This window comes from Nannobrachium achirus (assembly GCF_963921795.1).
Source record: "Nannobrachium achirus genome assembly, chromosome: 16".
In the NCBI taxonomy this organism is placed as follows: Eukaryota; Metazoa; Chordata; class Actinopteri; order Myctophiformes; family Myctophidae; genus Nannobrachium; species Nannobrachium achirus.
The window spans coordinates 27476189-27491458 of NC_137823.1; the positions used below are offsets into that span (position 1 = coordinate 27476189).

Consider the following 15270-nt stretch of genomic DNA (forward strand, 5'->3'; position numbering starts at 1 on the left):
TTTTTGAAAGGTTCATCACACAGAGAGAGAGACATAGCATAGGTTTTTATAATTAATGGATATAGATAGACAAAGAGCAAAGATATATACATCTAAAGGTGAAAGATATATTTATAAATTATATTCTGTGAACTTGAAATCGTTGCAACATAGATTGTATTCCATGATGATATAACTGTCTGTGTAAACGATGACTAAAATACAAACATTTTTTCAAAAATAAACAAATAAATAGTATTCAAGTAGCCTATTCATTCAATCATAGCCTGCTATCTAAAGTCCAAAATAGTAAGATCAAAAAGACAGGCTCAAGTTGGATCATAATTGGGATAAACTAACTTTAGCCTAGGTCTACTTTGATCCTATGGGAAAATGGGTTTAAAGTCATGCATCTCCCTTTGATGACTACTGGTCCGTTATAGCCTCATTTCATCCCAAAAGCGAATAAATGTTTTCTCAAGTGTTGTGTGTATTGAGCCAGCGGAGTCCATTAGGAATGCTTTAAAGTTCAAAGTTCAAGGTGTCAGGGATTCACACTTCCAACGGCCATCAGACACACGTCTGAAGTCGCTGTTCTGCAAGCCGACCCTGATGGCTCGCCAATTCACACCTCCCAGAGGACGTCACCTTTGATCGGATGGAGGAGAGCCTGGAGAGGGGAGGATATAAGACGTCCAAAGTGGAGCTCAAGTCATTCATTCATTCGGAAGCAAGCTGATCACCAGTAGAAGGATAATGTCTGCAGTTCTTGGAAACCTGAGCATCGTTGATAGAACTCAATTTCAGATGTATCACGAAGGACATCTCGGAATGACCAGCATGATGCATGGTGCAGATTACAGCATATTAGAGAGGGCAAACGCCTCCAACTCTGGGACACGGGCGGACAGCATGGTTCTCCTCACCCACAGAAGGAAGAGGACCAACTTCACTCAGCAGCAGATCCAGGTCCTGGAGAAGGTGTACTCGGACACGCAATATCCTGACATCTATCTGCGGGAGAGACTGGAAGCTCTGACTGGTCTGCCGGAGTCCAGAATTCAGGTGTGGTTCCAGAACAGACGCGCAAAATCCCGTCGTCAGGTGGGCTCATCCGTGCCCGTGAAAGTCAGCGACGCCGTCACCAACTCCTCTTCCAGCACCCAGTTCTCTCAACAGCCAAGGAACATTGCTGCCCCGGAAATGAAGATGCCAATGCCAACCTATGCTACGCTGGGGGATCACTTCAGGCAGGCCATGTGCAACAGCACCGACGAGACGCATGCCATGGCCCCGAACAGTTATGACCATGTTGTCCCTTGCGTTTACGGCGCGGCCAGCGAAGCGAGCAGAGGAAAGCATGGACAGATTAAACGGGAGGAATTGAGTGTCGTTGTCCCGTGTTATACCAACCTTTATCACAGGGGAAACGGCTCTTATTTCAAGGCCCAACAACACGACATGCCTGGCAATGGACCCAAACAAGTGATGGTAGAATACGACAATTTCCCTCCCAACAAAACCATTGGACCAGAGATGAAAGTGGTGATCCCTCCCATCCCAACCCATCTTTTCAAGAGATCGTCACCAAAGAACCAACAACATCATCCTCAAATGATGACCAACGGACACAACTTTGGCCACTTCTCCCCGATCCATGCCAGTGAGGCACAGGATTTTTCTGATTCCAATTCCGACTCCGACTGGGAAACCGGCGCCATGGCCGGCTTCGGTGGTTTTATGTGATGTTACTTCTGTTGATACCACTTGTACAAGTTGTTAGATAGCATATAAAGTTTTACTTTTGTTCCCAGAAAAACGCTTATTTATTGTAAACATATGTTAATAAACATTTCATTGCTTTAAAAATATACTTTGCAGTTCTGGTTTATTAATTCAGCTGTAGCATACAGCTGTTAATGATGAGGACCAAAACTATTATCCCAAACTTGCTTTGCCATGTGTTTAATATAAAAAGACTGCAACACTTATGTACATGTGCCCTGGCACTTTCATATACAATTTTACAAAACTGAAAATGAAATTGAGATCCTCTAGGAGAAATTTCTTGTTTTGAATTTACATCAGTGATGTAGGCTTACAGTGAAGTGCAGCAACAGCCATGCCAAAAGGTAAATACTAGGGAGTCAAAAGACATCGAAACCCAGAGTTTCTCCTTTATAAAAATACCAAAATCTCTTTTCAGTGCACACAAAATTACAAAAGCCATTTCTGGATACATAGCAGAAATGTTGATGATAAATCCTAGCAATCAAGAGGTATTGTACAAATATCTACAATAAACAATTTTACAAAACATTCTTTCGTCTCCTCCGTGCTTACTAACAGTGGAGTCGAGAAACACAACACTTACAGATGAAAACCTTAGAAATAGTAAAATATCACTTTAGAACCTCACGCCTCCTACTCGAAAAAATAAATAAATATGGACTATATAAAAACTGCAAGAAGTACGGTTTGGCACATGAAACCAAATGATGAATCGCCAGGAGCTTGTAGAGGTGAACTGAAGCAACAGCTGTTTGACTGGGCACGTGAAACATGTATTCCTAACACAGAAATGGATGGGTAAAAACAGGATCAGATCCTCCACACTATTTCTGCACCCAGCAGCTGCAGCAAGGTGGACAGATTACTGGCCTTCAACCGGATGAAAGAATAGCATCCCCCACTGTCATATTGTGTTCTTTTTTGCAGCCATAAGTTAGTGTATGTGAAATCACTGTTTCAAAGATATTTTCACGGATGCTGCCACTGTTTGTGCATCATTGTGCCGGGTTATGGTTGCGGACGCAGACACATTTTAGATTGTGTTGGTGTTGTTGGCAGCGAAGGCGTGCAGGTTGCCCAGCTGACTAAGGCCACTCTGGATGTGGGCCACATGGATTTCTACGTTGTTCTGGAAGGAACTGCAAATACAGGGAAGATACATTTTGGTCAATACGGCACATAGATAATGAATACAATTATAATCAACAAAGAATTATACTGTTTATTATATTGTTCACTGCGGGAGGCACTTGAGCAGCACGAGTACCAAATTGGAAACCCAAGGTGTTCATTACGGCAAGATGATTTGGGGAACAAGAAAATTATTCACGACGATTAGCCTATGTCTGCATCACATCTGATCGCAGGCCGTTCTCTTGCTGCTGTCTCTCACTACTGTTGTAGAATACACAACGCACTTGACATGTGTTAAAAGATTGGGAGCTGCACTGAGCTAGCTGTTATATTTATCAGGGGAAAGAAATATTGACATCTTTTTTTATTGTGTAAAGCACTTTGTAACATCCGATTTGAAAGGTGCCATTAATAATAATAATAAAATAATAATAACTGATTCCAAACATACAACACACAATTATTGTAAAATAAAAACAGGATATGTCATGTGAGGTCTCTTCACCTGAGGTTGGAGGGGTCTAGTGAACTCTTGATGTCATTAAGCGAGTCCGTTAAAGATTTGAACTCAAATGAATTCAGGTCGCCTCCCTCTGCCAGACTCTGCAACCAAAGCAGATGGATAAATATTAGTATCTGTCATATTGATTGGTGTGTGAGTGTATGTTTATCTGTTGAATAATCTAGTATATAGTATAGCAGTAAACTGCTACAGTATAGCAGTTTAGTCTCTATAATTAGGCTGTGCTCAGACCAGGCATTAAGGCACTACATTATGTTCCTGCTGTAGTTTTAGAACCGCAACCGTTTTTTATTCACAATTGCCAAATTCCCAGTTAATTCCTGGTGAAGTTTACCATTTCTGTACTACAGTATATATATATAAGTTTGTTTCAACTGTAAAATATCCTGCATCCATAACATATCTATGTGAAAATGTGAATAAATAAGCAGGCGTGAAGCAGGTACCCCAGACACCTTTGTCTACCTTGATCTGTAGCAGCAAGGCTGTGAGGCGTGAGACGAGCTGCGTGAGGCCGGGGTTGGACACATTCTGCTGTCCGTCCCTGAGAGAGTTGGCCTGCTGCACCATCTCCTGGGCCTCCTCGTCGCAGCGCCGCCGGAGCTCTGTAGGCTGATCAGCTGGAGCCATGCCCTGGTCTGGAGCCAGCTGAGAGGGACACAAACACAGAGCTGACTTAAGATCAATTTATGCTTTGCACGACAAGCAACGGCGAACGGTCACACATAGAAAGTGACGTCAAAACTTCTGGATTCTTTGGGAAGACAAAGAAAGCTCTGTTATAACTTATAACAGGAGGTGCATGAGACTACATCCACTTCCTTCTCAAAAATGTCTGGCTGCAGTCGGTACGGTCAGATAGTATTAATGTTCAAAATGTTTAAAATAAGGTGAAAAATAACTCATAACGTTGTCAGATATGTAGTAGTGCGTTATGTCGTTCAACACTCTCGCTCAACTCATAAAATGACCTTTAGATGGACTAGAATTAGAGTAGCTGAAAGCTAGGCAGGAAAAGTATAAGCTAGAGCTGATGGTCAGCCATGAATGAATGACTATGCGTTGTTGATGTTTAGGTATACCTCTCTAACGATAAAGGAATTGGTTTTCAAAACATGCATTGATAAGGGGTTGCATATTAAATGAACAGGAAAGCGTGCAAGTGCATGCCCATCCATCCCCTTACCTCACAGCAGAACTGCTGCACTTCATGCAGCACTTTGTTGAGGTCTTTATTGAGTTGCTCAAGTTCCAGCACTGTGGTGGCATAGCGCTTCTGGAAGTCCAGACCAACGGGCAAGGAATATGACTTCTGAACACAAACACACAAAATGTATGCTTGTTTAGCCAACATTTTGACAATTGCACATTGGTAATATTCCATATATTGTGGAGCTGAACTGAATATTTTATTCTGTTGAAGACGGCACCTGTTTTTCAGCCTCTGTGTTCATATCTTTCAAATGCCTGATGTGCTCCTTCTTGCTCATAAGAATCTTCGACAACCGCGTCTATAAAACAGAGCACCAGATACAAGAGTTATTCTTTTAAGTCACAACTTGTGAAGAAATGTCAGACTGAGCTATTCCATATAGAGAGAAGTAATTACCACTTGTACTAGGAACTTTACAGGAAAACCTCCCAGCGTCTCTCCCTCTGCGCCAGGCAGTTTGTTCTTCCATGGAGAGCTCATGAGAGGGTCGTTGTCCTGATGAAATTGCAGACAACAGAGTTATAGACAACAGCTGTGTTATAGTGAAACACTAAAATGTGTATGGGCTGTAAACAGAGACACAATTACATGATGATACATTGTGCAAACAAGCTGAAATATTGACGATGCAGGTTTAGCAGGCTGTGTGTATGTAGCAGAAAGTAAAGTACCATGAGGACAGGAGTGGTAGCGGACGGGTAAGGCCCTCTGGGTGGAGTCATTAAGTTCTGTAGGTAGCGTGCTGGCCGGTGCTTCTGGGCAAAAGCTGAGATGGGCATGGTCTCATTGGGCTCATTACTCTGAAAATACAAACAAAGAAAACATAATTAGACATCTCCTCGAAACCCAACAGCCAAGTAGTGACCCGGGCGAAGCAGGGCTCTCAACCTCACACACCCAGCAGGTCTTACCAGTACTTCATAGTCAGGTACAGTGTGCGTGCCAAGGCCGTTGCGGTCAAAGGTGACCCGGTATGTCGCAGCAGTGGTGTCCACTGCATCAATCTGTCCAGTAAAAAGACCATCGTGGACACCTCGGAGTCGAGCTGCAAAACAGTATTTGTACCATCTGGTCATCAATTAAGAATTTAGGTTTGGTTCAAAACATCACTAATAAACAATTCCAGTGTGTGGATATGCTTTCTCATCCTATCATTTTGTTCTTTTTTTTAATCAAGCACTCGACCTTCTGAGGTTTTAGATGTGCACAGGGCGGTTTAGACTTTAGACAAATACAACTGTGACACTGTACTGACATTGTATTGTGCTTGGCTCAGCAGCATTGTAACATCATTAATATATGTTGATGAATTGTTAGTGAATTGAATATAAAGGACCATAATGAGAAGTTTGAAACAAGTCCCCAGGCTTTTTTGTGTTATGCCCAAATGTAGGACTGTACCCTGTGCTGTTCGCATTGCTGTCTAATAAAGTATTCAATCAATCAATATTGATGTGCTGGTCTATGAACCCAGCATACCGGTGACATACAGAATTCCCTCTCATGCATTATTGCTTAAAGGTAGGGTAAGTGATTTTCTTTGATTAAAAATGTCTCTCCTGCTCTTTATTAAACATAAAATGCATTTTCAGGTCAGGAAAGAAATCTTGACAATTTTATCCAATCAGGACAGAGAAATCAGCCAGGATACATATTAAACAAGGGAAATTGGAAGTGATGACACAAAGAAAGGAGCAGACAAAATTGGAACTGGAACACTACAAAAAGGAAGCAGATACATGGGTACTCTCCCCTGATTGGCAGAACATTTGTCACCTTTCTGTTTATTAATAAAGAGCTGGAGTGACTCCTATTACTGAACAAACACTCTATAGCAACGATTACTATCAGAATATAGTGCTTTAACCTTTTAACAAAAAACTTTTTTTTACCCTACCTTTAAAAGACAACAATTATACAAGGCGTTGACTGAACCGAGTTCATGTCAAAGTTACACCATGGCTCCAGGCCACCAGCACCATATTTATAAATACATTTAAGAGACTTCACCTGGGACATTTCCTGGTGTGTAAAAGTCAGCAAGGAATCAGACATTCAGACACCAACTAAAATACTGTGCATATAATCTGGTCGTTATAAGACTACAAATTCCACCAGGAATCTCACCAGTAACTTTGGTTCCTATGATGAGTGGCAGAGGGATCTCGTCAGGAAGGTCTTTGCACTGTGACACGTCAGAAAGTTTCCTTTGCTGCAACAGCCTCATTTTGTGCCTTTTCTGTTTTAGTGCTGTTCGCTCTTCAGAGAAAAACGCTGACGAACACCTGGAACAGACATCACAGGACATCAACATCAAAATCTAAAAACAGCATTGTCTTCATTTAATTGATTATGTCAGAAAGATGTGGCCTTTCAAGCATTACTTACAATGTTTGATATTAGCCTAATTGTACAAGTGTCAACTAACAACATGAAGAAGAATGGGAGAGAAAATAATACATTTGAAGTAAATCTCAAAGGGTTTCACCCTGCCCATCAAGAGTGGGTTAACTGTACGAGCAAAAGGAGGGACGCAAACTGTAAGAGATATGCTCTGGGAAAAATCTCAAGACGGACGAACAAACAAACGGACAGATGGACAAAGAGTGAATCTATAGTTCCCCATGGAGGTTTAGTGGGGGGCTGAAGGTCCGTACATAGTACATACCGAGGGCGAATTGGCGAATTAGCGTATAATTCGCCTTTTGTTTAAAACCTTATAGTCAATGGAAGCATCCACACCAAACGCGAATTTAAAAAAAGCGAAAAGGCGTCTGTTTTTTATTCGCCCTTGTGTCGAATTTAGCGAACATTCGCTGGTGAACTCCTCTCTCTCTCTGTATTAAATCAAGCTCACTCTATCCTACTTAAAGAGAGAGAGAGCAAGGTCGAGGGACCTTCCCTTTGCATTGCTTTTCCGTGTCTCTCGTCGGTGTGGCTGCTTGGAAAAGTCCTCGAATTTCTACTGGTAAAACTGTAAAAGCATGGTTTATGTATGTTTTATTGTTAATTTAGCCTATATCTGCAAAAAGACTAATGTTTTAAAATAAATCGCTGGGTATTAAATACAATAGGATCCGAAATGTAGTGGAGTAGAAGGAAAGTACTGGGAATTGGACTCAAGTACAAATACCTACACAAGTAGGCTACTCAAGTAAATGTACTTCTAGTTACTTTACACCACCGCTGCTGCGAGCTGCCTGTCTGAGGGGGAATGGAGCGGAGGGGGAACGGTGAACGTGTGTTCTCTTCTGTAATGTGATGGGTTGTGTGCGCCGGTGAAGACTTCTATTCTTCTTTTTCTTTTTATTATTTAATAGGCTAACAACCACGGCCAGGTCATCATCACTTGAGGACGTAGTTTCCATTGTTTTATTTGTTTCCCCGTCCGTTCTCCTCTCTCCTTTCTTCTCCTTTCTCCTCCTGTGGCTACAGGCAGATATCACCCCCTCGTATTAAGGCGAATTAAGCGAATATTAGACGCATATTCGCGTCGCTTTTTGGTGTGTATGGAAAAAGGCGAATCACGAATTCTTCGCCTTTTTGGTTCGCTTATTCACGTCGCTTTCGCTAATTCGCCGGTCTGGACAGAGCTTATAGCAGTAGGAAGTCTGCTGTGATGTGGCATACCGTCGTGGTTTGCCCATTAGTCTTCTGATGGTGCCCCACTCCACACGAGTTAACTTCCTGGTTTTCAAGTTGGGGAAAGACTCCTTCAGACATAGGCAGAAGTCATTGTCACCCTCAAAGAGCGGTCTAGAAGTCAATAGAAAAAGAAAAACCTTTTGTAAGACCATCTGTCCATAAGGATTAGTAGTAGTAGCATTAATACCAGTAAGACTCCCTAATCGGGAGATAAGCGACCGTAGGTCACTTATCTCCACAAATAGGGCAAAAATGTGTTTTGCCAAAATCTTCCTGATCCATGTTGATGACATGAGTGTAGACATACTGTGTAGTGATTTTCGTGATTTGAGGGCAAAATCTGTAGGAGCAGTGTCCAAAAATGTGTTTTTAAAAATCGGCCTGGAGGTGGCGCTATATGGGAGAGATTCATGTTGATGGGATGAGTGTAGACATACTGTGTACCGATTTGCGTGATTTTAGGGCAAAAATTGTAGGAGCAGTGTCCAAAAATGTGTTTTGCAAGAATCGGCCTCATGGTGGCGCTAGAAGAGGGCCATGTGAGGGGTGGGGTCTCCGCGCCGGCAAGGCGGACGAATAGGTACCGGCCCCGGCTGTCCCGGTCGCTCCTAGCCGGAGTTACGGCATTTTATGTGAGCTGCAGTGTAGGGGGTCCTCCACTGGGGGCGCCACCACTTTTGCATCCATTCTGGAGCACCAGGAGTGGGTGGTCCCCGGGAATTCCCCGTGAGCAGCCCCGTTGGGGTGGTCATTTGGTCAGTTTAGCACATTTGGTCATTTTTTACATCTGGGGGTCCCCCAGGGACCTGGGGGTCCCTGGAGCTCCGGGGGTCCTTGGAGGTTGTAGTTTGGCAGGTAAGGAACGTGTGTGCAAAATTTGGCATGGATCGGGGCAACGGTTGCGGAGATATGAGCAGGGCAAGAGTGTGACGTGTGAGGTGTGACAGACAGACGGACTGACGGACGGACGGACGGAGTTACACTTTGTGGTGGTTTCTACAGTAAGTAGCGACCTACGGTCGCAATAATACAATTCAATGCATCTTCTTTGAGTTCAAAGTAAACAGAGCTTTACCTGTCAATATTGGAATAAAACCATTCATAGATGCACCATTTGTGAGCTTTGGGGAGTTTAAGGAGGTTTCGTAATCTCAACCCAATTTTCTGTGAAGCTTTCTTATCTGGGGTCGTCACACTGGTAAACTTCTGCAAAACCAATACATGAAACAAAATATAATCAGTCAACAGCATTGCATGTGCTCTGAATAATTGAATTATTATTAAAACACTTCTTTACCAATCATTAAAATAACGGTATGAATGTATATTAGTGTCCAAGCCAAAGGTATCTGCAGGTATCAACACAAAATTTGAACAGAAATAAGTAATCATTAAATATGATCTGCCATCCATTTCACTCATAACAATTCGAATGCAGGGTTGCCAATTTTCAGGGATTTTGTGATGGGGGAACAGTTGCCGTCACATTTGACACAAAAGTTGCAAAAACATCTACAAGCTCAAAATGACGCGTTGTGAGCTTGTAGATGTTATTTTTACTCCATTTGAAACATTTTGAAAGTGGTTAATTCTGGCTCATAATTCATCAGTCATCCTTTGTTGCCTTGCTCAACAATAGAGTTATTATTTTTCACACTTAGACTTTTCTCCCTACAGCAGAACCTGGAACACAGGTTATTTTCATCCATTTCATGAATGTACATACATTTTGAAAGTGGTTAATTCTGGCTCATAATTCATCAGTCATCCTTTGTTGCCTTGCTCAACAATAGAGTTATTATTTTTCACACTTAGACTTTTCTCCCTACAGCAGAACCTGGAACACAGGTTATTTTCATCCATTTCATGAATGTACATTTTGGGACCACCCGACAGAGACGACATGCATTACCTATGTTAACCGGTCATTTGTAACATTTAGCATTTCATCCAAAATGAAGTGTGTTTTGCGGTTTTGTTATAGAACGTGTTATAAACTGTGACCAGCTCTCTGTGTTCCCTTTGAAAAGGTTGGACAGACGAACTCCCTTCCAGGTCACAGCTAAATATATAACAAGCACAACATGTTGGATCATTTAAAGTTTTACTGAAAGGATTCATATTATATGCGAGTCACAAGTATTAATTAGAGATACGCATCTATCTATTTTTCTAAATGTTGCCGTTTAAATTGAGGAATGGCATTTGCCTGCTGCTTTCCTTCTCATTTCTACTTTAGATCTTTAAATCAGCTGCCCTTCAGTCTCCTTTAATCCTTCTCTAGCTCTTGCAGCAAGTCTGTTCCTTCTTTCTGCAACGTTCATCATCTCTTTCTCCATTGTCTGTAACCGTCATATCAGCCACACTGTTAAAATCTGACAATATAAATATATATATTCTTTTTTTTACTAGTATTAGCTTAGCGTGAGGAGTGGGGTGACGCCCCCTCAACCGGACCATCTCGCCCCCTCAGTCAAGACTTCCAGTTAAAAAAAGAAAATTCGGGTACTTTATAATTAATAGCGTTTCGGTTTCAAGCCTTCCCCAGCGAGTGGCGAGTAGTGTTGAGTGAACCAGGAGGGACCGATAGAAAGACGGATATGATAAGGACTTCAGCTGATGTAAAAAAATAAATAAAATGCAACCCCCAAAGCTACTTTGTGATTTTTGTTCTACAAGGTATCATTTGGCACAGCATGTTTTCATTGCTGTCAAGTTTTGCTCAAGTAGGTTATCCATTTTGCCTGTATGCCAGGCATAAGCCATGTTTCCATAAACTTATTCGAATTAGGGAAGCGAATTATCAGAAATACGCATTATCAGAAATACGCATTAAGACAAAGCGAATTTAGCCCGTTTCCATTAAACTGATGAAATGCGATTCTTGGGAGATCCTGCCTGGGTCCGTCTAACCGACATGCTGTAAATACTTCCAGCGGGCTTGCACACAGTGCACAGAGCTGATGGGGCTGATTTTTTCAGACCGAGAGACGTGAGGGCACTGCTGTGACTCGCTGCACACGCAGCCCAGAGCCGGTCACACCGCCGCGGAGAAAGTGCAGCCGGCGGGAGCACAGAGCAAGCGACCACGGCCGTGGCGCCCCGTGTGGCGTCCCCGAGCCGAGGCGGCCGCCCCGCCGCCCGGTTGAGTCCTCCGGGCAGACTGCATCCTGCAGCATCGCAGATGCGAGCTGCTGTGTGCTTGTACGGCCACTTGGCACGCGCAACACGGTGTGATGACGAAGGGTCACTCCGTGTGCAACAACCGGTTTGTTTTGTGGGCCAACGCTATACAATGGACGTTAATTAAGCGACGGGGGAAAGTGTTATAGGAGGACGATATGGACCAGAAAGTCATATTTTATTCACATTTATTGTCTGACCCGTTTCCATTCACTTATGCGCATTTAGTTTATTCGATAAAGGCTCAAAATCCTACTTCTCCAAGCGGATAATTATTTTTGCGGATAATGAAAGTTTATTCGCATTTTGAAGTGTTTCCATAAAAAGATTTAGCGAATAAGCCGTTAATGCGCAAAAAGTGGCTTTATGGAAACGCCACTATTGTTAGTGTTCCTGGCATACAGGCAAGAGGGAGAGCTTGTGTTTCACCCTGCCTATCAAGAGTGGGTGGTGACTGCTCACAATATGATCCATGTCCATAGCTGAGATGATTAAAACAAGCACGTTCCCAAAAGATACATTTCCAAACGGAAATCTAGCTAGCATAAACTATAAGCACTCAATACATAGTTTTAAACACTACTTCAATACTTTAGTGTCTAGTCCAGTCATAGCTGTATTCGCTGGCATTACTTTTTCTGATTTATATCTGTGTATATACTGCAAGCCAATTATCATTTAGCTATTAACATTAGTGCTCAAGAAAACCTCCAGTTTGCAGTCAGACAACAATGCAAAAAGAACATAACTTGTACTGATTTAGAAGCAAAACTTGGAAAAAGAAACATTCAAATGTTTTTCTACCTGTTCAGTAGATTTCACAGTTTCATTGCAATGTGAATTCTCCCCACAAGACAGCCATGTGTAAGTAATAAAGGTGAGGTGTTTTACCTGCGGGGTGGTGGAAACCCTCGAACTCCTCCTGGGGGATCTGGAGGGAACTCGCGGTGGTGGCTGCTCCTCCTCCTCCCGGAACAAACGGCTCCGCTTGGAGCTCCGCGTGGGCTGCTCAAAAAACATACATGCACGTCAGTACATGCAAAGGTGACAATATAATAATCATTTTAAGACACAAACACTGTGCTTATGGTAACTATCTAGGCATGACAAGTAGGCCTGTCACAACTATTACGTAATCATCTAGTTACAATAATTTGAGATAATTACAAATCGGCTCCATGTTGAAATATTTTACATTTCAACATTCTTAAAAAACAAAATCACATCCAGTGTGAAGTGGGCGGTGCCATTATATACATGCTCAAAACCTCCCGTGATGCTTGGCCAATGCCAAGCTGTGCTGGACATTTGGATGGACATACGTACACACAAAGCCAGATGTAGGAGCGATTAGCACCGCTCAAAAACTAGTGATTCGCACCGCCAAACAGACCGATATGCCCATATTTGGAGATCACTGTATCCGTCTAAGAGATCTCCATATAATGTATGGGCATGAAAGGGACACAGACAGACGGATAACGGGTATTGCACAACTGGATGTCAATGGTGACTATTCTGCCCAATGGGCACCGGTCTAGTTGTACATTATCTATTAGATTGATTGACGCATCGTCTGGTCAATTCTTTGTATATTTGAGTATTTGCCATATATGACCAGAGCAATGTGTGTACAAAGCCCAAAAGCCATACAAAAATGTAATTTGTTCCAGTGTTCAATGGAAAAACAAATTATGAATCGCACTTATTTGTATGACAATTAATGGTCAAGTAAAATTTCAAATTATGACAGCACTAATGACAACTGTAAAACAACAACAAAAATAACAAATAATAATAAACTTAACCGAAGAACTGGCAGAGCTAAATGAAGAGGGCCAACATAATCACAACAGATACAAGGAAAGTAATTTAATCTATCAGAAAGACAGAAGGGAGGCCAATGTGATTTCTCTCACCGTGTCCATCGTCAGGGTCGAGCGATGTCCTCGCGTGTTGTGAGCTCTTGTCAAACTGTTCTTCTCATTCAGAGTGTTGGACAAACTGCCCTCTGCAGGAACAGCAGCGTCCATTTATTCAACAACACAGTCATTAAAAACAAGCCAGTAAAGATTGTTTGTAATGACTCGAATGTCATACTAAACAACTTGTGAAAAGACACTGTGTACATGATACGCGTTGTCCTTAAATGCGAGGCTGGAAGAAAGCCTCAAGTAAAAATGTCAAACAAACAAACATGGACCCAACCATCACTCACTCACTCACATAGTACATACCATAATAGGACAGAAAACTGAGTGAATAATGCATTTCTACTATTTCAAAAATATGATAAATTCCATCTAGCAATGTGTATGAAATAACATGTGTTGTCTGTCACTGTGTAGGCCAATAGAGAGGCACTTGATCCAAATAAGTGAATATACAACCAGGTGAAATGCCAATCAAGGTGGCTGTCAGCCAGTGCAAACACACAAACATTGCAAGCATTGGACAATACCTTTTAGACTGACAAGAGCCTCTGCCGAAGAGCCTGCAACAAAGGGAGAGTAAAGTAATTGAAATGCACTATTATTAACACCAAACTGTCTAAATCTCCTACTTGTGATGAAATGAACACTGCCTTGTTATTATATTGCAGACATTATACAAAAATGTTGATCGTTTCCAGATTGTTGTGAAACCGTGTGTTATTAGACAATCATAGCAGGTGACTTCATTCATGTTATTGCAGTTGGGCCTATAAGCCCTACTACTGAGCTGTCAAGTACGGAGATGATACCTCATCAAAAGGTCAGTTGCGACCCAAGAAAATAGGCTAATAAGCTGGCTTTATCTCGCCAGCATGGTCACTTATAACCACCACTGAGGACAGATTTAAGGGTGAGCAACCAGGTCATTTTGCATGTCGTTACCACCCTGTCAAACTGGCATTGGAATAGCGTTATGTACTTAACGTAAGACAAGACGTTATAACTACTAACCTACGTTATTGTAACCAATCAAAGGTGTCATGCCAGCTTAAAAAGAACGTGCCACGCTAAATAGTGAGTGGACAGTGCGCGTGGTTAGGCAATAATTACTCACAGTGACACGTTGGTGTCATATTTTTTGTTAGAACTATAGTTAGTAAACGTTAGCTTCTGGCTAAGCTAACCTTATTTGTTTACCCAGCTAGGCTAGCACACTCCGCTTCTTAACTCCCCAGCGTTAGCTCTCATCGTTAGCTCAACTTGCTAAAGCGTTAGCCGTCTTGGGGCAGACCGGTAGCGCTTTATATCAACTAAACGCAGCGTGAACTCTCAGCAAAAACTTGCGCTATCGCTGAAGTAACTGATACAACATCCCGAACGTCTCTTTTAAAGGGACCGGGACGGCCAGTAGTTGTTGTTGAAAACTACTAAATCGTGTTGCTACTCACTCTCGTCTAACAGCTGGTCCATCTCCGCCATCTTGAATCAGCCGCGCCGCTTTTTCAAAGACCTTGTCAGAATGCATTCTGGGTCGGGACAGTGTCTATCTGGAGGGCAATTTGATTAAATCAAATGTACTACGTCTTTTAACAAACCAAACATTTATTTTTGATCACTTTATAGGTTTTGCAGGTATCTGTACTTATTATGCTAAACTAATTTCATACTAATACCACCTTTAATTGCGTGAAAAACGTTAAGTCCTAGGACAATCTCACATGACACAAAGCTCTGCAAGGGTTTTTCTCCTCCAAGGACTTTAAATTAATTATAAAAACATTTAATATAATCATAACTAGAATATTGTTCTTGTAAGTCATATTTCTCATTACGTGTATTGTATTTATTGTAAGGTAGGCCTATATTAT

The 15270-nt window shown here is 42.0% G+C and overlaps 2 protein-coding genes across 2 annotated transcripts; one reads left to right on the forward strand and one right to left on the reverse strand.

Moving 5' to 3' along the window:
- Positions 1-735: 735 nt before the first annotated feature.
- Positions 736-1725, forward strand: mixl1 (Mix paired-like homeobox; the record flags this gene model as incomplete). The annotated part of the gene is made up of 1 exon (XM_080744833.1): positions 736-1725. The coding sequence occupies one exon, from the start codon at positions 736-738 to the stop codon at positions 1723-1725; it is 990 nt and encodes a 329-aa protein (XP_080600959.1).
- Positions 1726-2489: 764 nt separating this feature from the next.
- On the reverse strand, positions 2490-14896 carry lin9 (lin-9 DREAM MuvB core complex component). Its single transcript, XM_080745179.1, has 15 exons — positions 14851-14896; positions 13930-13962; positions 13388-13479; positions 12360-12473; positions 9361-9491; positions 8271-8396; positions 6768-6925; positions 5552-5685; positions 5312-5440; positions 5037-5135; positions 4858-4938; positions 4614-4739; positions 3893-4075; positions 3410-3507; positions 2490-2909 (listed from the first exon to the last, which is right to left on the reverse strand). The coding sequence occupies exons 1-15, from the start codon at positions 14879-14881 to the stop codon at positions 2804-2806; spliced, it is 1641 nt and encodes a 546-aa protein (XP_080601305.1). The 5' UTR covers positions 14882-14896; the 3' UTR covers positions 2490-2803.
- Between the last annotated feature and the right edge of the window lie 374 nt (positions 14897-15270).